At 39.5% G+C, this 21,776-nt stretch overlaps 1 protein-coding gene and 1 long non-coding RNA gene across 14 annotated transcripts in view; one reads left to right on the top strand and one right to left on the bottom strand.

The window, feature by feature from the left end:
* PER3 (period circadian regulator 3) overlaps positions 1-21,776 on the top strand; it is a 60,858-nt gene that overhangs the window by 14,231 nt on the left and 24,851 nt on the right. For 8 of the 13 annotated variants that reach the window (XM_054557070.2, XM_054557069.2, XM_024231814.3 and 5 more), the window contains exons 7-15: positions 36-184; positions 2,586-2,664; positions 4,523-4,629; positions 5,169-5,325; positions 10,399-10,504; positions 11,397-11,525; positions 11,943-12,093; positions 20,780-20,915; positions 21,609-21,733. In XM_054557070.2, coding sequence (XP_054413045.1) covers positions 36-184; positions 2,586-2,664; positions 4,523-4,629; positions 5,169-5,325; positions 10,399-10,504; positions 11,397-11,525; positions 11,943-12,093; positions 20,780-20,915; positions 21,609-21,733 — 1,139 coding nt within the window. The remainder of the gene's footprint in view (positions 1-35; positions 185-2,585; positions 2,665-4,522; positions 4,630-5,168; positions 5,326-10,398; positions 10,505-11,396; positions 11,526-11,942; positions 12,094-20,779; positions 20,916-21,608; positions 21,734-21,776) is intronic. The other 5 variants (XM_024231853.3, XM_063720206.1, XM_024231829.3 and 2 more) reach the window with 1 other exon arrangement.
* On the bottom strand, positions 7,017-18,524 carry LOC129059816 (uncharacterized). The gene is made up of 3 exons (XR_008525898.2): positions 12,992-18,524; positions 11,281-11,697; positions 7,017-7,294 (listed from the first exon to the last, which is right to left on the bottom strand). It is a non-coding gene; the product is annotated as an uncharacterized LOC129059816 (long non-coding RNA).

The raw sequence follows: 21,776 nt of genomic DNA, 5'->3' as shown, positions 1-21,776 counted from the left end.
GTCAGGACCAGCACTAATATCTTTAATCTCCTCAGTGGAGGTGAAGACAGAAAGCAAGAGAAGCGTCACTCCCCATTCCGGATCATCCCCTATCTGATTCATGTACATCGCCCTGCCCAGCCACAATCGGAATCGGAACCCTGCTGTCTCACTGTGGTTGAAAAGATTCACTCTGGTTATGAAGGTAAGTTAGTAGATGAGATGCAGAAATGTCAGCAATCAGATAGGAACATGAGAAAGTCTGTTTACGTCAGTCGTAGAACAAAAAAAAGAGCTCTGGGGTCTCCAATTTGACCCTTAAACACTTCAGGCATTTGAAGCTGGTTTTCATTGATGTCTCTGTTTACTGACTTTTGGCTTCTTGTACGGTCATTGCCTTCATGGTCAGCATGGCTGAACGAAGGGTCTTAGCACAGGACTTGGTGACACATACAGTTTTCTAGTCCTCTCTCTGCTGGTGACCCATTCAGTGTAGCCTTTTGCTTGTGTTGTGTGAAATAAGAGTGCTGAAATTGTTTCCCAGAGAGGCCACAAGAGGGATTTTGTTTTTGAAGTCTTTTGAAACTCCCCAAGTAAAACGTATATTTTATCTTTTACGAGCAGAACTGTATTTCTGAATGCATATATCAATACATAGGCAGCTTCCATGTATTACTGAAAAGTCAATTCAGATGTAAAATGACATATGCTTTCCTGCAAATTACCATCCTATGCAACAGTCACACAATAAAAACCACAGGGCTTATGGGAAAAATGGGTTTAGGAGCACAAAACTCAAAAGCTTAGTGCGGAATCGAATAAAAATGATAATTGTGCCAGGTGCGCTGGCTCACGCCTGTAATCCCAGCACTTTGGGAGGCCGAGGCGGGTGGATCACGAGGTCAGGAGTTTGAGACCAGCCTGGCCAACGTGATGAAACCCCGTCTCTAATTAAAAATACAAAAATTAGCTGGGTGTGGTGGCGCGTGCCTGTAATCCCAGCTACTCAGGAGGCTGAGACAGGAGAACTGCTTGAACCAGGACCTGGGAGGCGGAGGTTGCGTTGAGCTGAGATCATACCATTGCACTCCAGCCTGGGCAACAAGAGTGAAACTCCGTCTCAAAAAAAAAAAAAGATAATCATTTCATACATGTTAAATGATTAGGAAATATACAAACTACAATAAATATGGCTCATACCACAGGACGGACTGAGGTAGCAGGTAGATGTTTGAGGTGTGTATGCATGTTTTTGTGTATTCTTTTTTTGTTGTTTTGCTTTGTTTTGAGACGGGGTTTTGCTGTGTCACTCAGGCTGGAGTGCAGTGTGTGATCATGGCTCATTGCAGCCTCAGACTCCCGGGCTTCAGTGATCTTCCCACCCCAGCCTCCAGGGTAGTTAGGACCACAGGCACGCACCATCACGCCTGACTAATTTTATTTATTTATTTATTTTTTGTAGAGACAGGGTCACACTACGTTGCCCAGGCTGGTCTCAAACTCCTGGGCTCTAGTGATCCTCCTGCCTTGGCCTCCTAAAGTGCTGGGATTATAGATGTGAGCCATCACACCTGTTTTTGTGTATTTGTAAGTGGTTCCTTTCAACTAGATGCTGTTTTCTGCATTCAGTTAAGATTTCTTGAAAATGAAATAGTGCACAAGCAAATGAGATATTAGCATTTGCTCATATAGTTTCCTAATATATCAATCACTTCATTTTTTTTTTCTTGAGTCTCGCTCTGTTACCCAAGCTGGAGTACAGTGGCACGATCTCGGCTCACTGCAACCTCCGCCTCCTGGGTTCAAGCAATTCTCATGCTTCAGCCTCCCAAGTACCTGGGATTACAGGCGCCCACCACCACACCCTGCTAATTTTTGTATTTTTAGTAGAAACAGGGTTTTATCATGTTGGCCAAGCTCGTCTCAAATTCCTGACCTCAAGTGATCGGCCTCCCAAAGTGCTGGGATTACAGGCATGAGCCACCGAGCCTAGCCACACTTCATTTTTAAAGCAAGCATTAGGATAGAACTGACCATACCGATTTTATTACACAAAGAGTATCCATATGGTACTAAATAACATTTGTAGAATTTTCATTTGTTTAGTTGTATGCAGCTACTAAATCTGATTAAACTTTTTAGTTACTCCAGTTTTAACTATTAAATTGTTTATGATGAGCCAGGTGTGGTGGCAGGCGCCTATAATCCTAGCTACTCGGGAGGCTGAGGCATGAGAATCGCTTGAACCTGGGAGGCGGAGGTTACAATGAGCCGAGATCATGCCACTGCACTCCAACCTGGGGGATAGAGCGAGACTCTGTCTCCAAAAAAAAAAAAAAGAGAAAACTATTTAATGTGCACATTCTTTCTCTCTCTGTTTAAAATTTACTTTAATAGGCTTCACATTTTTACCTAATTAAAATGTAGCTAGTAATGAAATTATCATCATTTAACTGTAGCTTTGGCTGCTTGAAGGCCAGGCCCCTAAATGAGATTTCTACAATTTCATATAGATTTTGTTCTCTTTTTAATATGTTAAGTGGTTAGTTAGGTGGATAATTAATTAGATATTTGCCTTTAAATGGGTCTTTGTTTTTTTTCCGTAGCACCTCGGATCCCGGTGAATAAAAGAATCTTCACCACAACACACACCCCAGGGTGTGTTTTTCTTGAAGTAGATGAAAGGTAAGTACTTCTTTAAGCCTAAAAGAAATTTGTTTCTGAAAATAAATATATACGTGAAGAAGTTTACATTATGTTTGCATGTTTATACATTATATAATTGAAATCTGTCCATTTGCCTATTTGATTTTTGTTACATGGAAATGTATGTTGTCTAAATTTTTAACATAAATATCTTGCATATTATAAAGTGATTACAAGTTGTATTTGATTTCTCAACAGTATGCTTTAGGTAGGCCAAGAATTATTTCATTTTACAGAGAAGACAATGAACCCACGGGCCGGTTTGCTGAGAACAGATGTATAGTATCTGATTGCACTCAAACTGGGACCAAGACTCTGGTCTTCTAGCACTTATTCTGGTGTTATTTCCACTTGCCAAGTGCTTCTCAAATCAGTTTATGATGAAATTTCAGTTAGTCTGAAGTGGGGGCGAGGATGGGGAGAAGAGATTATTTTTTGTAAAGAATTGTTCTTTATTTTGAACTTCTGTCCTCCCTACTTTTGGGGGATGTCGAAATAGTCTTTGTTATTTAAAGGATAGTGATAATAGGTAGTAGTTATTGCTTAATGCTGTTTTTTAATATCTTTATTTGGAAAAAGTAAATATCAATATCACTACATCAGTATCCCACATTTTTTCCCCACGTTTATTTTAACATTTTACATACTCATGAAATTCAAAAATCTGGGAACCAACGCACCACACCACACATAACTGTAAAGCAAAAATGTCAGAAACATTTTCTTGATAATTTTTTATTAAAAAAATTTAACATCTGAAAATCAGTGTATTTGATAATGTTTACCCTGAAACCAAATAGTAATGTGTGAGATACTTAATCTGTATAAAGTAAGAAAATTCAGCTAAATATAATTCTAAAAATAGCTTAAATCTCTTGTATTAGAAAATATTTATGGGTTTCTACACAGGGAAAATATTTATGGAATCCAGTTTTTTCTGAGGCATCCTTAGTCTTACCATCGTAAGTTTCCCATGAACCTTTATCCTGAAACGATTTCTGTATGCTAGCTGTCTGTCTATCTGATATTACCTTTTGGGTGACATTGTTTTTTTGTTTTGTTTTTGAGATGGAGTCTCACTCTGTTGCCCAGGCTGGAGTGCAGTGGTGCGGTCTTGGCTCACTGCAACCTCCACCTCCCTGGTTCAAGCAATTCACCTGCCTCAGCCTCCCAAGTAACTGAGATTACAGGCACACGCCACCACGCCTGGCTAATTTTTTTATATTTTCAGTAGAGATGGAGTTTTACCATGTTGGCCAGACTGGTCTCAAACTCCTGACCTCAGGCAGTCTGCCTGCCTCAGCCTTCCAAAGTGCTGGGATTACAGGCGTGAGCCACCGTGCCTGGCCTAGGTGACATTGTTTTTATGTAATTTTAATTATGCTGTATGAATTAGCAACCTGCATTATTCATTTAACATCATCAGCATCTTTCTACGTTACGATATGCTTTTTGTAGACTTTTTAAATGGCAACATAAACATAATTATGGAGGGCATCAGAGTCCTCTAAGGAACTTGCTAAAAATACAGATGCCTGGTCTTATTTCCAGAGCTTCTGATTTAGTAAGCTTACAGCGAGACTGTGGATCTGTATTTTAGCAAATTCGCTAGATGATTTTGATGCAATGTGTCAGATAACCAACATGTGTTAGATTATACAGCCATTTCCCCCAGGATGGGCACTTGGGTTGTTTGCTGTTTTTATAAATGCTAAGATAAACAGCTTTGCATAAAATTGTGTCACATTTAGAATGAAATACTGAAGTATTTTTAAAAGTATGTAAGAATTACCTGATCAGTATAACATGCCACCTGTGTTGTGTGTCTGTATCCCAGAGCAGTGCCTTTGCTGGGTTACCTACCTCAGGACCTGATCGGAACATCGATCCTAAGCTACCTGCACCCTGAAGATCGTTCTCTGATGGTTGCCATACACCAAAAAGGTCAGGACCTGCTTCTTTATAGGAGGAAATGTTTTTCTCTCATTGATTTGTTCTAATTTTTCTTTTCATCTCATTAGAGCGCAACCTTTAACCAGAGAGGCATTATATTGAAGCTGCTAAAGCAATTGTTTTCTATTTAAACATACTAAAACAGGCCAGGCGCAGTGGCTCACACCTGTAATCCCAGCACTTTCAGAGGCCGAGGTGGGCGAATCGCCTGAGGTCAGGAGTTGGAGACCAGCCTGGCCAACATGGTGAAACCCATCTATACTAAAAGTACAAAAATTAGCCAGGCATGGTGGTGCATGCCTGTAATCTCAGCTACTCAGGAGGCTGAGGCACAAGAACTGCTTGAACCTGGGAGGCGGATGTTGCAGTGAACCAATATCGTGCCACTGCACTCCAGCCTGGGCAACAGAGCGAGACTCAGTCTCAGAAAAAACCACTAAAACATTTACAAATAAATGGCTTAAAAAAGAACATTTGTAATCAGTATCTGTGTTAAGTAAATCCTATTTTTGTCTTATTATTTTATATAGTCTTGAAGTATGCAGGGCATCCTCCCTTTGAACATTCTCCCATTCGATTTTGTACTCAAAACGGAGACTACATCATACTGGATTCGAGTTGGTCCAGCTTTGTGAATCCCTGGAGCCGGAAGGTTTCTTTCATCATTGGTCGGCATAAAGTTCGAACGTAAGCCAGTCAGTTTTCGTATTTTCTAAAACATCTCTTGTATCAAATAATATTCCTTAGCTTATTGACTGCCCTCTGACTCAGTTGACACATAAACTAAATAAAGCACAGATTTGTTTTTGGTGCTTTGGGGAGATAGTTTGACAGTGTGTACCATGAGCCTTAAAACAAGTCATAATATCAGCCTTAAAGTAGCTTAAATGTCCATCATTAAGTAAACTCTGGAATATTTGCTTGATGTATTATTATATTGGTCAATGAAAATTTTTGCAGAGATCACATAACATGGAAAAATATTTGATTTTTAAATATAAAAATCAGCATACAAAATTATTTATACCTATGATTATAATTGTTTAAAACAAGCATACTATGAAATAAGGAAAAGAGAATTGAAAGGAAATAAAATATGAATTTTGGTTAAATGTAGGTACTAGGACCTACAGGTGTTTTTTTCTTTTTTTTTTTTTTTTTAAAGATCTCTTTAGTGAGCATGTAAAACTTTTTATATCAGCCTTCCGCCATCAAATTCCACTTGTTTGTGTCTTTTTTTTTTTTTTTTTTTTTTTTTTTTGAGACAGATTCTCCCTCTGTTGCCCAGGCTGGAGTGCAGTGATGCGATCACAGCTCACTGCAGCCTCAACCTCCCCTGGCTCAGGTGATCCTCCCACTTCAGCCTCCCAAGTAGCTGGGCCCACAGGTGCCTGCCAACACATTCAGCCCATTCTCGTATATTTGTAGAGATGGGGTTTTGCCATGTTGCCCAGGCTGGTCTCAAACTCCTGCGCTCAAGCATACTCCTGCCTCAGCCTCCCAGAGTGCTGGAATTTTGAAGGTGCGAGCCACTGCGCCCGGCCTGTGTCCATTTTTTAATACTTCTTTTCCTGCCAGCATAGCTGACACCAGCTTGTTTGCTTGCTGTTGCCCGTCCACATAACAGCATCATGTGGAATGGAATGAGACCAACCCGGCCCACGACTTCTTGTAGGCTACAGTACCCCTAGGCCCTTGAATCTTTACTCCTTTTTTTTTTTTTTTGAGACAGGATCTCACTCTGTCACCCAGGCTGGAGTACAGTGGCCTGATCGCGGCTCACTGCAACTTCCGCCTCCTGGGTTCAAACGTTTCTCCTGCCTCAGCCTGTCCAGTAGCTGGGATTACAGGCACACGCCACCACACCCAGCTCATTTTTTGTATTTTTAATAGAGACAGGTTTTACCATGTTGGCCAGGCTGGTCTCGAACTCCTGACCTCAAATGATCCGCCCACCTTGGCCTCCCAAAGTGCTGGGCTTACAGGTGTGAGCCATCACGCCCGACCCTTTGGTCCATTTTTAATTGAACTCTAGGCCTTTTGACCTGGCTCTAGGTTTCCCTTTGATGTCTATCTTTTTTAAGCATGGAAATTTTACTTGACTCCAGTATCATGCTGAGATTGAGAAGTTATGTTTTTTGGTATCTTGTTATACAGCATTGTCTACATGAACATGAAACAGCACAGTAGATCTACTAGTAAGACGTATTTGATCACCTGTTAATATTATAGTAGAGATGATGCAGAGCCATGGTGAGAAGAGGTCTCAAGGTTGCTCTTACCTCTTTCTACTCCAGGGTTTGGCCTCTCTGCAGAACACGTCTAGAACTTAATGGAAGAAATGGGCTCCTCGCCGCCCTAACTCATGAGACTGATTTGTGTTAGAAAACGAATTTTATTATTAAGAAATACAGCTGCCAAGTAATTACCATTGGTATTGCTCAGAAAGGACTTTGTCCCTTCTCCCCACCCCATACCCCCCAAGTACGGAAACCTATTGGGAAATGGACATGAAATCCGATGGTTGCTTGGCATGAATGTAGGAAACTGCAGCCAGTAAGATGCCTTCATGAGGCTTCCATCTGGGGCTCGTTGATGGTCTGTGTTCCCCCGCCCCAGTCAGGGTTAAAGATACGGCCTGGATTTCTGAAGCTCTCTGTTCAGAAAATGATGAAATATATGTGATGAAATATATGTGAAATTACCTAACATATAATGAAATATATGTGAAATTATCCAACATATAATGTTCAGAATGTTTTCAGTATTTTAAAAAATTACACTGGTATTTACATCTTAACGACAAAGATTATGTGAGGGAAAGGATTTAAGGTCTAGTAGGTATTAATCTTACTCATAAAATAATAATTATTCATTATATTTATAAAGTCTAAAGCTCTGTGTAAGACAGTGTGCCGAGCCTTGAGAATGTGATGGTAATCACAACGTTCTCTTTACCATCAGGAAACCCACACTGTAATGGGAGAGACAGTGAATAAAAATGGCACTGTCATATATAACTAGAGTTTGGTAAGTGTGACAGTTGAAATGGGAAGGGGGCTGCGAGACTGTTTAGCAAGGGACCCTGCCTGTATCTCTCTCAGTCCTTCCCAGCAGCACTGCAGGCAGGCAGGTCAGATGTCCTCAGCTCTCATTTTACAGGTAAAATCCATACTTAGTAAACTAGAGTAGCCTTCCCAGGGATCACTTCGGGAGGAGTGAAGTGGAGACTGCAGCCAAGTTTTCTCTCTTACTCCTACTTCACTTCACATACACAGCAATGTAATAAATACTGCATGGCATTTTAGTTGCTATTTCATGAAGGCTGTCTCCTTGTTGCCTGCAGATTAATTAGTTTTGCATTACATAGTTACTGATTTTAAATACATTTTAGTGTCTCTTGCTTATAATCCCAGCACTTTGGGAGGCTGAGGCAGGAGGATCACTTGAGGCCAGGAGTTCAAGACTGGCCTGGGCAACATAGTAAGACCCCATCTCTACAAAAAATTTAAAAACAAAAATTAGTTGGGCATGGTGGTACGTGCCTGTAGTCCCAGCTACTTAGGAGGCTGAGGCAAGAGGGTTGCTTGAGTCCAGGTGTTCAAGGCAGTAGTGAGCCAGAATTGCACCACTGCACTCCAGTCTGGGCAACAGAACAAGACCCTGTCTCTTAAAAAAAAAAAAAAAAAAATATATATATATATATATATATATAAAAAATATACACACACACACATATATACACAATTTAGTTTTGTAGAAATTTTCACAACTAGGAATATATAAATCTCATAAAGCAATCTGTTCTATTTCCATTTCACTCAAAAAACAAATTCCAAATACCTCTGAAAGGTTTTCAAGCTCACAATGTGTTTATATTAGGAACCAGGTGTACTTTTATTCCCAGATCAATCATTCATGTTTTTGTTCCTTTAGCAAATATGTAGTGGGTGCCTGCTATGGACCAGACACTGTTCTAGGTACTGAAGATCCAGGAGTGAACAAAATAGACAAAATACCTCACCCTGTGGCACTTACCTGGCAGTGGGATATAGGAAGAGACAGTTATATAAACCGTATAGCGTGTCAGGTTGTGAAATAAGGTTATATATTCAGGTACTGCTTGCCACAGACATATGGTGTATCTGACGCCATGCAGATAGATATTGATCTAGATACAGTCTAGATGCTAAGGTAGAGAAAGGCGATTGGTGCAGCTGTTCCACTGTGATGGGAACGTGCAGGGTGAGTGAATAGTCCCTACACGTGGAGATATTCCTGACTGCTTTTATGACACTGTCAGCATCCTATGATTTTCTTGATAATTTCTGCCTTTGGGAAACTGTTTCAGTTTTTAGGTAACTAAGCTGCATGTATCAGTTGAGAAATGGCAGGCTGGCATAATGGAAAAAGGACAGCCCAGGCTTGGGGGTCAGACGTAGGCGGATTTAAATCCTAACTGCTGCTTCTCGGTTATGTGAACTTGGGCCAGTTCCTCAGAGTACCTCATCCCCTGACTTTGTGTATCGGGGATAATTCCTACTTTCTGGGTTGTTGTGAGAACTCCGTGAGCTGATGCAGCTGATTCAGTATGCCTCACGAATGGGACTTGCTTTACCAAGGTACCCACAGGCAGTACAGTGTGGTGGCACACAGGGTGGACTCTGGAGCCCAGACTCTGGTCTCTTCGTGAACACCTGCTTCGCCCTTACCTGCCAGGCCACCTAGAAAAGGTATTTAATCAGGTGAAGGAGAAAATACGTGTAAAGCACTTGGAATAATAAGGATTTTCAAAATGTTAGGTATTCTTGTATGTTACAAAAACTAGTACAGGCCGGGTGCAGTGGCACACTCCTGTAATGCCAGCACTTTGGGAGGCCAAGGCGGGTGGATCACTTGAGGTCAGGAGTTCCAAGACCAGCCTGGCCAACATGGCGAAACCCCGTCTCTACTAAAAATACAAAAATTAGCTGGGCATGGTGGCGTGCACCTGTAATCCCAGCTACTTGGGAGGCTGAGGCAGGAGGATCGCCTGAACCTGGGCGGCAAAGATTGCAGTGAGCCAAGATTATGCCACTGCACTCCAGTCTGGGTGACAGAGCAAGACTCCATCTCAAAAAAAAAAAAAACAAAAAAAACTAGTACAGTGCCTGTCACATAGAAGGTCCCAAGTAAACATCAGTTCCTTCCCTTCTTTGTGATCCTCTCTGTTGGCATGTGTGCCATTCACTGTATTCAGGTCATAGATTGAAGTTGCTCTAAAATTTGAGTATAAATAAGACCGAAGGTATTGTAATAGCTACATTTTCACCACTAGGGTGGGTTGCAGAACCGTCTTAATTAGATAGCTTAAGTGTTAGGTGCAATAAACATTAAATGTTGTTTGGAAAACTTGGGGTCTTTAAAATTCTTATAGTAAGTTACTCAGTTACTGTCAAATTTTGAAACCAGTTATTTGCTGAAGATATTTTAGTAGCTAAGGAGGTTACTTGTTCCTGATTTTAGATTTGTACATACATAGCACTGAAACCATTACAGAAAGATGAGTGCTTTAGAGAAACTTAAGGGGCCTGTTAATGTCTCATTTGTTTCTTATTATTTTCTGTACCTTCATGAATAGAATTCTAGCCTCATATTTTCTCTTTGGCGTCAAAGAATTGTTTTGTAAAAGCATAGATCTGTTCTTGGAATAGTCTATTAAAAATCACTTTCGACTTCATTTAAATTGTTTGACTCAGTCTCTCACTGGGCATTTTCTAGGAGCCCACTAAATGAGGATGTTTTTGCTACCAAAATTAAAAAGATGAACAATAATGACAAAGACATAACAGAATTACAAGAACAAATTTACAAACTTCTCTTACAGGTAAGGTGAGATTTTTAAAAATGCAAAATTCCCTGAATTGTGTTTTGTTTTAATGCTCAGTAAATTCACTTCACAAAAATAAACTGTAAAGGGAGACAAATCTTTGCCCTCTACATTCCAGAAATTTTTGTCTTTCTCTTTTCGTTTTTAAATTAAATTTTATTCTTTGTTCGTTATTCTGTGTTACACAGAATATTTTTGTAAGAACCGATTGTAAGACAGCAAACCATGTGACTGAGAATTATTACATTCCAAAGGCACCAGCGTGCTCAGCCTTTGGGTTTTGGCTTCAGGATTTTTTTAATAATTTCAGTTTTAAAGATGGGAGGAGAGGGATGGTAGGTCTCAGTTTCTCTTAACTATTGTAAGGTAAAAGTGGGAAAATGTATGTGTTGAAATAACCAAAGGTGTTTTCTACAAGAGATTCAATGAATAAGTGGTAAATAGAACTAATGGTGTCACGTAGAGTAACTGTCCTCGGTGGTTTTCAGAATGTCTCCCATAAAATCTCTAGGGTGCATGAAATACCTGCCACGTTCTTGGAAAAAGTATAATATATAGTTAGTTTGTTCTCTCTATTCTAAACTGGGCATAAAAAACTAGAGTTTATTTTCCTGTTTTAAAAAATTAATTATACTATGGCTTTTTAACAATGTGTTGTCCTGGAAATACCTACCTAGACTAGAACATAAGACCTCGCCCTTGAGAACTACCGAAATGACAGAGGAGTGCCTTTCGTGTCAGCGTCAGCATTGAAAGTACCAACCTGCACACACCTAATTTAGGATTTCAGGAATTGTCATCTTAATTTTTACATGATTCTAGATGAGCTCTCAGGTGGCTGCATTTGAACACCCAGCAATTCTGGACTTGTTCCTCTTTGTCCTTCCAGCCAGTTCACGTGAGCGTGTCCAGTGGCTACGGGAGCCTGGGGAGCAGCGGGTCGCAGGAGCAGCTTGTCAGCATCGCCTCCTCCAGTGAGGCCAGCGGGCACTGCGTGGAGGAGACGAAGGCGGAGCAGGTGCATGGGCTTATGTCACATTCTTATACAGGCGTCATGTTTTCTGTACTACATCGGTTCTGCATGTGGTGACATCTTAGTATATATTCCTGACTTGAAGACCTCATCTGATAATAGATGTTCTCATCCATTTTGGTTTGGGAAAAAAAGGTCTGTAAAAAGAAAATATCACCTGTGGAAAGTGATATTTGAATTAATTGTATGTGTTCTAAAAATTAGCATATTGTGAACAGATTTATTTAGAATTTGTTGGTACCAGTATACTGTGGCATGGCGCAGGAAACTGAATTAAAGCGATTACTGTGCTTCAGTCATTATATCTTCAAAGAAACAGAAGCTAAGTGTATTTTGTTTATGTATCTTTTAGTGGACATTTTTATAATTTTTGAAACATATCTTATTATTCCTTTCCCTAAGATGACCTTGCAGCAGGTCTATGCCAGTGTGAACAAAATTAAGAATATGGGTCAGCAGCTCTACATTGAGTCAATGACCAAATCATCATTCAAGCCGGTGACGGGGACGTGCACAGAACCGAATGGTGGTGGTGAGTCAGCGAATGGTGGTGGTGAGTCAGCCGGCAGCCCCAAGGATCTCCTCCCATGGGCTGTCACTCTGCATAGACATCACGTATGTGATTCATGAGCATGAAGTCATGACCCTGTGTTGCTGCTTTTCATATTTCTTGATTTGCCTAGATAGCAATAATAATAGTAATAGTAGTAATAATAATGGCAGCAGCAAATACTGTTGTGAAAGGAAATGGTATTAGAATGTATTTGTAATAGTTGCAGTTCACTTTTACTGAAGAATTAACTTTTCTGTAAATACCAACAAATTATAGATTTCCCTCCCTACATGGGCATTTCTTTAAACAAAAAGAGTGGGTTTTAGAATGCATTTTAAATAATAAAGTATATTAAAATGAAAATCCCTTTCTGTCATTTCAAACAGAACATCTTTGTGACCTAAATTCAGTGAAAAACTTTGGCTCTTTTCTTGACATGTATTTACTTTTCTCAAATACGAGGTAAGGAGCACTCAAAAAGAGCTGGATCAGTAGCAAAACTGGCATCATATTGAAAAGTTAACCTAGTTGCATTGTATGGCATAGGGGAAGTTCAATAATATAGAAATCAAATTAGATTGACATTTAAATTTAGCTAACTTTCCCTTCATTGTTCTTCCTGAATGTTAATATAATTTGGAAGTTGTGATGGATTTTGGTCACTAAATGTTACTAACCTCTATCATTGTCAAATGTAGACGTTTTACACAGTGGGGTGAAATTTCTAAGGTCAATAATGATAACAGCTATATGCTTCAAGAATTGACATGATTTACACCACAAAAAGTCAAACTGCTGCTCCCATAGGTGACATCACTGGGAACCTTCTTAGTTTGTACTGCTGTAACAAAATACCTGTGACTAGATAATGGATAAAGAACAGAAACCTATTTCTTACAGTTTTGGAGGCGAGGAAGTCCAAGATCAGGGCACCGGCAGGTTCAGTGACTAGTGAGGGCCAGGTCTGTGCTTCTCAGAGAACATCACTTCCTTGAAGGGGACAAACGCTGTGTCCTCACATGGCACAAGGGACAGAAAGGCAGAAAGAGACTTAGCTAGTTCCTTCTAGCCCTTTTGAAAGGTTGCAAATCCCATTCATGAGAACAGAGTCCTCATGACTTTGTCACTTTCTAAAGGCTGTGGCTGTTCACTGTCACATTGGGTTTTAAGTTGCAACATAGGAATCACAGGGGACACACACATTCAAACCATAGTAGAGCCCATAGGACTCCCCAGATAGAGCAAGTCCTGTTCTTTCATTTTTTTTCTTTTCACCTCGATAGGAAGTTGAGCATTCCATTGGTTTCTTCTGCTGTTACATGTAAGGGCACAAGATAGGAATAACAGCTGCTTTTTTTATTGTCCCTTGAAACCCCCACATTTCTCCTCTGCAAAAGAATTTATCTTAAATACAATTTTTACTATATAGATTATTATTCCATGTCCCAGCAGAGACAATTCTTTTAGGAGGTTTTTAAAGCTAAAGTGTCTAAATGTTTTTCTCATTGTCTGGTGCTGCTAGTCCTGCTCCCAGCTGCCTGGCCTAGGATCTCATGGTAGTATCACGGTTTCACACACTGACCTCTGTCCTCATCTCAGTATAGCTTCCCTTCTCACTTGCTGTATTATTCAGTTTCTTATCATCTACCATGGATCTTGTAATGCCATCGGTACTATTTTTTTTTTTTTTGAAGGCTGTATCTTTAAGTAGACGGCAATATTCCATCATTGACTTTTTATAAAATTGAAGCTGCAGGTGGCCGGGCGCAGTGGCTCACGCCTGTAATCCCAGCACTTTGGGAGCCGAGGTGGGCAGATCACGAGGTCAGGAGATCGAGACCATCCTGGCCAACATGGTGAAACCCCGTCTCTACTAAAAATACAAAAAATTAGCCGGGCGTGGTGGCGGGCGCCTGTAGTCCCAGCTACCCGGGAGGCTGAGGCAGGAGAATGGTGTGAACCTGGGAGGCAGAGCTTGCAGTGAGCCGAGATCGCGCCACTGCACTCCAGCCTGGGTGACAGAGCGAGACTCCGTCTCAAAAAAAAAAAAAAAAAAAAATTGAAGCTGCAGGTAACTCTGTGTGCTTATGCAGCTTACTTTAGAAAGTGAAATGTTCCCACTCCTTAGATAGATGCTTACATTTGGCTCTAATGGCACACGCAGGATGTGACTTTGGAGAAGAAGGAAGATCTCTTGCCATTTGGCACAGCTTTGGAGAACCAATGTTTCTCGGAGATCTTGATTTTATTAACATTTGGAGACCTACAAGTTTAAAGAGCTACAGAAACCTTTATACTCTTTGCTTGAGAGACATGAGGATGCAACTTAAAAATGTTATAATTTAAATGTTAGAAATTGACTAGAGATATATACCAATGAAAAGGAAAATGCTTAGTTTAAGCATGATCATTGTTTACGTGTGTTATAGGAACTTAAGTTTAAAATTTATATTTACCTTTCTTACAACATAAGAGCAAATAATGCTTTAAAGAGAGATTTTAAAAGTTAGTATGAGTTAATATGGGAGGGCAAGAAATAACAGGGATATGTAAAGCCCCTTCAGCTACATGTACAGAGGCCAACAACAAGAGACATCATTGAGGAAATCTGGGAAAAGTAAGTGTCCATGTCTAGGGTGATGGAATGTCTGAGTGAGAGAAGATGACCCATAAGTTGAACAGGTTCAGAGTGAGATTGCTTCCAGTTTCTGCTCAGGGATGTAGAGAGCTAGAAACAGCATCAGCCCAAACTTAACAACAGAAAAATCTAAATGAAAGGCAAGTTCAAGACCTTTCTTGACTTCAGAATGCTGAGGTTACAGAGCAGCCAGCAGGCGTAAAATCTAAGGAGAGAAACCTATTTGCAGGGGGGAGCAACATGCAGCACTGGACTCCAGTGCACCGACAGCCTGAGTCAAGTAACCTGCAAAAGACAGACCCTCTCCAAGGCACAATGCCAAGGAAAGACCAAAAGCTGAAAGTGGAGCAGATATTGAGAAAAAACAAAACAATTATCCACCAAACCAGCCACCAGCTGAGGCAGGAAGTATAACTAGAGGAATTTGAAAGCTGTTGTACATGCTGTAAAACCATTACAATACTCAAACCTGGCCTAAAAAATAGATTAATTCAGAGGTCTAAAAGAAGGAAAGGCACGCCCAGTCTCTGTGTCCTACACAAGTTACGCAGTTCTCAACAAGAAATTATGTAGCATATGATGGGCAAGAAGGGAAAAAAGAAACCTCCCAAGAGACAAAACCATCATCAGAACAAGATTCAGAGAGGACACAGAAGTTGGAAGTATCTGACAGGGAACGTAAAATAATTGTGAATGATGTATTAAAGGCTAGTGGACAAAGTGGGCACCATGCAGGACTGGGTGGGTAATCGCAGCATAGAGATGGGCATGAAAGAAACCCTCAAATGGAAATGTAACATCTGTAACATCAATGCCAGAGATGAGGAACGCATTTGATAGCACTCAACACAGCCTGGAAAAGAATCATTATTCAAGCTGAAACAGAGAAAGAAGAATGAAGCAAACAGAATAGAGCATTCTAAGAATTTGGAGACAGCCTCAAACTATCCAACATAGGTGTAATTGGAATCTCAGAAGAAATATTTGAAGAAATAACAGTCAGGAATTTTCTGCTGAGCCAAAGACCATCAAGTAAGTTAAATACAGAACAAAAACAAAACACTTGGGCATATCATATTCAAATTGATGGAAAAAAGAAAATCTTGAAAGCAGAGGAAAAAAACATTACATACAGAGAAACAAAGATAAGAATTATAACAGACATTTCTTCAGAAACCATGCACACTAAAAAGACAATAGAGTAGCATCCTCAACCAGAGAAACTGTCAGCACAGAATTCTATACCTAGTGAAAACGATCTTTAAGAAAATAAAGGTGATATAAAGATTTCCAGCACACTTATTCCATAAGAAATGCTAAAGGAATTTCTCAAGACAGAAAGAGTATGCTACCAGACCAAAAACTTGGATCTACACAAAGAAGTGAAAAGCACTGGAAAGGGAATAAATGAAGATAAAAGAAATTCCATTTTTTAATTTTTAAAATTACTCATAAAGATAATGGACTAAAGCAAAACCAGCAAACTGGATTTATAGCATATATAAAAGTAATCTTTGTGACAACAATACTACAGAGGGTGGGAGGAAGGTATTGGGAATATACTGTTATTAGGTCCTTATACTGTATTTGAAACAGTATTTTATTATTTGGAGGTAGACACTAAGTACTCAAGAATATATATTGGAAACTTTGGGAAAACAATTCGAAAATATTTTTTAAGTATAAATAATAAGTTAATAGAGGAGGTAAAATGGAATTTAAGACACTTAACCCAAAATGGTGGTCAGAAACCAAATGGACTGAAGCTGGGAGTGGTGCCATGTGCCAGCTACTAAGAACACTGAGGTGAGAGGATCACTTGAGCCCAGGAGTTCAAGTCCAGCCTGGGCAACGTAGCCATACATCATCTCTAAAAATACACTTAAAAATAAATAGCAAATGGAACAAATAGAAAACAGCTAGTGGCTGGCATATTTTAATCCAGCAACATCAACAGTCACTAATGTACTGAATATGATATGAATCATATTCAATTCAGTTATTCATATTCAATATTAATAATCTCAGTACACTAATTTACAAGACTGAAATTGTCAAATTGGATGAAAAGATCCAGCTACATACTATCTACAAGAACCCATTGTGAAAATACACATAGGTTACAAGCAAAAGAGTAGAAAAGATATACCGTGCTAACACAAAAGAAAGTGGGAAGCTGGATTATTACACAAAGTAAACTTCAGAACAAGGAGTGTTAGCAGAGTTAGAAAGAGAGACTGTATAACAGATAAAGGAGCTGATTCCTTAAGAACATAGAACAGTCTTACATGTTTATGTATCTAATATCAGAGCTGTTTATTCTCTAACCATAATGGATTAAACTAGAAACCAGTAACAGAAGTATCTAGAAAATCCTCAAATGTTCAGAAATTAAATAACTTCATACTTATAAATAATCCACAGGTCAGGGAGGAAGTTTCAAGGGAAATAAAAACATTTTGGGCCGGGCGCAGTGGCTCACGCCTGTAATGCCAGTTCTTTTGGGGGCCGAGGTGGGCAGATCACGAGGTAAGGAGATCGAGACCATCCTGGCTAACACGGTGAAACTCTGTCTCTACTAAAAATACAAAAAAAAAAAAAAATCAGCCAGGCGTGGTGGCACACGCCTGTAGTCCCAGCTACTCAGGAGGCTGAGGCAGGAGAATTGCATGAACCCAGGAGGCGGAACTTGCAGTGAGCCAAGATCCCGCCACTGCACTCCAGCCTGGGTGACAGAGCGAGACTCCATCTCAAAAAAAAAAAAAAAATTGAATTGAACATAATGAAAAGAGAACATAAAATATGTGGGATATACCTAAAACACTGCTTAAAGGGAAATTTACAGCATTGAGTGTTTATATGGAAAAAAGAAGAATGGTCTTGACTCAGTAATCTAAGCTGCCTCCTTAAAAATAAGAGAAAGAAGAACAAATTGTATCTCAAGTAAGCAATAAGAAGGAAATAATAAAGACCATATATCAATGGAATTGAAGAGAAACTAAGTTAAATCAAAGGGTAATAAAATTAGTAAGTCTTTAGCCATACTGAACAAAAGAAAAGAAAGGAAGGACAGGTTGGGCTTTATCAAAATTTAAAACTTCTCCTTTTTGAAAGAGACTGATAATTATGGCCATACCACCCTGAACGCACCCAATCTTATCTGAAAGACACTGATTAGACAATGAAAAGACAAAATAGTTGCAAATGATATATACAATAATGAAGTTATATCCAGTGTATATAAAGAACGCTCAAAACTCAAGAAGACAACCCAATTAGAAACATTTTTCCAGAGAAGATACATAAACAGCAAATAGCATATGAAAAGATGCTGAACCTAAGTCATTAGACAAAAAAAATGTAAACCATATGAGATAACACCACACATCTGTGAGAATGGCTAAGTTTTTTTAAAAAACTGACAGTACCAAGTGTTGGCAAGGACACGGAGTGACCAGAGCACTCACCTATTGTTGGAGGTAATGCCAACTTGTACGGCCACTTTGGGAAAGTTTGACGTTTCCCATAAAGTTAGACATACTCTTACCATGTAACTTAGCAATTCTATTACTAGTGATTTACCCAACTGAAATAGAAACTTAAGGTCACACAAAAACCTGTACGTGAATATTTATTACACTGTTACTCTCCAAACACAGAAACAACCCAAATGTCATTCAGCAGGAGAATGGATAAGCTATGTATATCCACACAGTGAAATGCTACTTAACAGTGAAGAGAAATGAACTTGATTCACAGACCATTGTATATATAAATCTTAAATACATTTCGTTAAGTGAAAGAAGGCAGAACCAAAAGGTTACATATTGTACAATTCCATTCTGGAAAAGCTTTCTTTCTGGAATGCTCTAGCTCTGGAAAACAGATCAGTATTTACTATGATTGGGTAGAGGAGGAGGTGACTACAGAGGGACAGCTGTAAGGACATTTAAGCCATGGAAATGTTCTTTCGGTTACTGTGGTGATGGATACACAACTTTCCGTGCATTTGCCAAAACCCGCAGATTGGTGCACTCCATCTCACCCCAAAATGCAGAGACAACCCAAGATGAGATGCAGGCGTTGACAACTGAGTCCAACTGCATTACAGATGACAGGCCTAAACACACGGAAGGGGTGGGGAAGAACGGAGCTCAGTAGCTTTGGAAAACAGTGCTTCAACTGGATCTCCGAGGGCTAAATACAAAATTATGAATGTGCACAAACACTACACTCAAGTTGGTGTATTCGTTTCCCACCAGAGTACAGGTTAGCAATTCTAAAGCGACTTTATACTAGGGTTGAACAAATTGCGGAAGCTGCTATAGATAACGATAACCAGACTCCTTACTATCAGAGGAAAGCCACACAAAGCGGAAGGGAAGGAACTTCATGGTGCTGGATTGGCACAAACAGTTTCCGTGTGGACTCATGCCCCTTTTGTTTAATATACAGAGGGTTGGATAGACACAGGTTAGTATACTATACCAAATAAAGAATAAAACAGATGGTTCGGGCAAAGATTATCAAGGAGTGAAACTAGAGGTGAAAGGTTAATGGGGAACTTAAACTTTGAGAAGTTTAAAAGAAACAGAATACTTGCGTGATCTCAAAGTATTCCTCCAAAACATATTATTTGTTTATTACATTGTAAAATAGTAACTTTACACAGGACAAACAAACCTGAGAGACACCATGTTAACCAGCGAACAAGGTAACAAAACATATTGACATCATGTACCCTGGGATGATGCACGAGGAAGGACACTGCACCTCCGCTGCATTCTTTCCCCAAATGCATAGCCTCGATCTAATCATGAGAAGACATCAGAGAAACTCAAATCGAAGGCCATCCCTCTAAAGTTCTGACCCTGAACGGAAAAACAACATTGAGTGGTAAACTGATAAAATCCAAAGAGGGTCTGTTTTCCAGTTAGTAGAATGGTACCCCTGTTCATTTCCTAGTTCAGGTCATTTTATTATGGTTGTAGACCACGGTAACATTAGTGGAAGCTGGGTGATGGGCATATAGGAACTCTATTGTACTATTTTTGCAACTCTTCAAGTCTAAAATTATTTCAAAATTAAAAGTTAAAAATCATTAATGAATGAAAGGTAATACAGTCATTTTTCCATAATATCCCCTGAAAATTGAAAAGCCTCTTCCAAGCCAGCTAAAAATGACCAGCGTCTAACACTTCTACAAAACTTCTCAGTAGTACATGACATAATTAGTTACTCCTTCCTTGAGAAAGTTTTCATTCTTGGTCGCTGTGAGGCCAAACCTTGCAGGATTTTCTGTTATCTTTCCAGCTGCCCTTTTTCAGTCTCTTTAATTGGCTCATTGTCCTTTATAGGAAGTTTTTAGTGCTTAAGCCTGGAGGTTTTTTCTTCTCTCTATACTACTATATCTACAATGGTGGCCACTTGCCACATTTGGCAATTTAAATTCAAATTCAATATAATTAAATGTAATACAATTAACATTTAGTTTCTCAGTTGCTCTAGCCATATTCCAAGCGCTTAATAGGTACGTTAGCACATATAATACTAGTCAGCAAAAAGAATCCATTAGTCATCACAGAAAGTTCTGTTGGACACAGGCTCCATGTGGGAGATGCTGTGTACTTCACACAGCATCACGTAAGACGCACAGGTCTTCCCACATTCCGCCCTTAGTGATTGCCAGGGTTGATCAGTTGTACAGGCAGCGTCAGCTTAACATTGGAAAGTTCCCCATCAACCTGAAACCTATGGTTTCATTCCTTGATAATCTTTTTCGGAAATTTTTGTTTCATTCCTCATTTTTCTAAATACAATTGTAGCCATTCTATGTGTAATGTGCTCTGCACCTTATTTTATTCACATTATGTGTTGTGGATATCTTTCTATTAGTGCATTTTAGATCTGCACTCATTTTTAATAGCTGCATAATATTCTATTGATATATACATGATAAAGTGCCATGATTTAATTTTGGTAAGAAAGTATATGTTCTTAATTACATGCTGGGTACTTTTAATTGCACATCCCTTTATTCTGTTTCAGGTGAATGTAAAACCTTTACTTCCTTCCACCAAACACTGAAAAATAATAGTGTGTACACTGAGCCCTGTGAGGATTTGAGGAACGATGAGCACAGCCCATCCTATCAACAGATCAACTGTATCGACAGTGTCATCAGGTATGAGACAGCAAGTTTGGATACCGTGTAAGTCTGTTCCAGAAGCATACACTGTCACTGTAGAGACCTCATAGAATTTTTAATAGCTGCTCTGACTTGGTTTTTCATTATAAATCAGTAGATGTTTATGGCGTGCCTAACACATACGCTGAACATTTCAGAAGGCACAAAAAGCTAGAAGATGCGTTCCTTCTGTGAAGGAACTGTGGTATAGTTCAGAAGACAAGACCTAATTTTGTCAAAATTAAATGGTGTAAGGCAAGCTTGTCCAACCCATGGCCCACAGGCTGCATGTGGCACAGGACGGCTTTGAAAGCGGCCCAACACAAGTATGTAAACTTTCTTAAAACGTTATGAGATTTTTTTGTGTGTGATTTTTTTTTTTAGTTTGTCAGTTATGATTAGTATTAGTGTATTTTATGTGTGGCCCAAGACAATTATTCTTCTTCCAGTGTGGCCCAAGGAAACCAAAAGATTGGACACCTGTTGTGTAAGATTTGAAGGTTAATTCAAGACCACAGTAAAAGAAATGTTACAATCCAGTGATTGAGGCTGGGATGGTCAGGGAAGACTTTATCAAAGAAGAAAGTACAAAGTATCCCAAACAGAAGTGGCATGAGAAGAGCAAAAGAGGTGGGAAATGGCACAGTTAGGGAACAGGTAAGAATGTGTGGCCTAATTATGTTGTTACAGATATCTGAAGAGCTACAACATTCCAGCTTTGAAAAGAAAGTGTATCTCCTGTACAAATACAACTTCTTCCTCCTCAGAAGAAGACAAACAGAACCACAAGGCAGATGATGTCCAAGCCTTACAAGGTAACAAGAATGCCCCTCAGAGTTAAATTCAAAGAACTGTAAA

This window comes from Pongo abelii, chromosome 1, assembly GCF_028885655.2.
Source record: "Pongo abelii isolate AG06213 chromosome 1, NHGRI_mPonAbe1-v2.0_pri, whole genome shotgun sequence".
Lineage (NCBI taxonomy): Eukaryota > Metazoa > Chordata > Mammalia > Primates > Hominidae > Pongo > Pongo abelii.
This window is presented reverse-complemented; position numbering and strand designations above follow the sequence as displayed.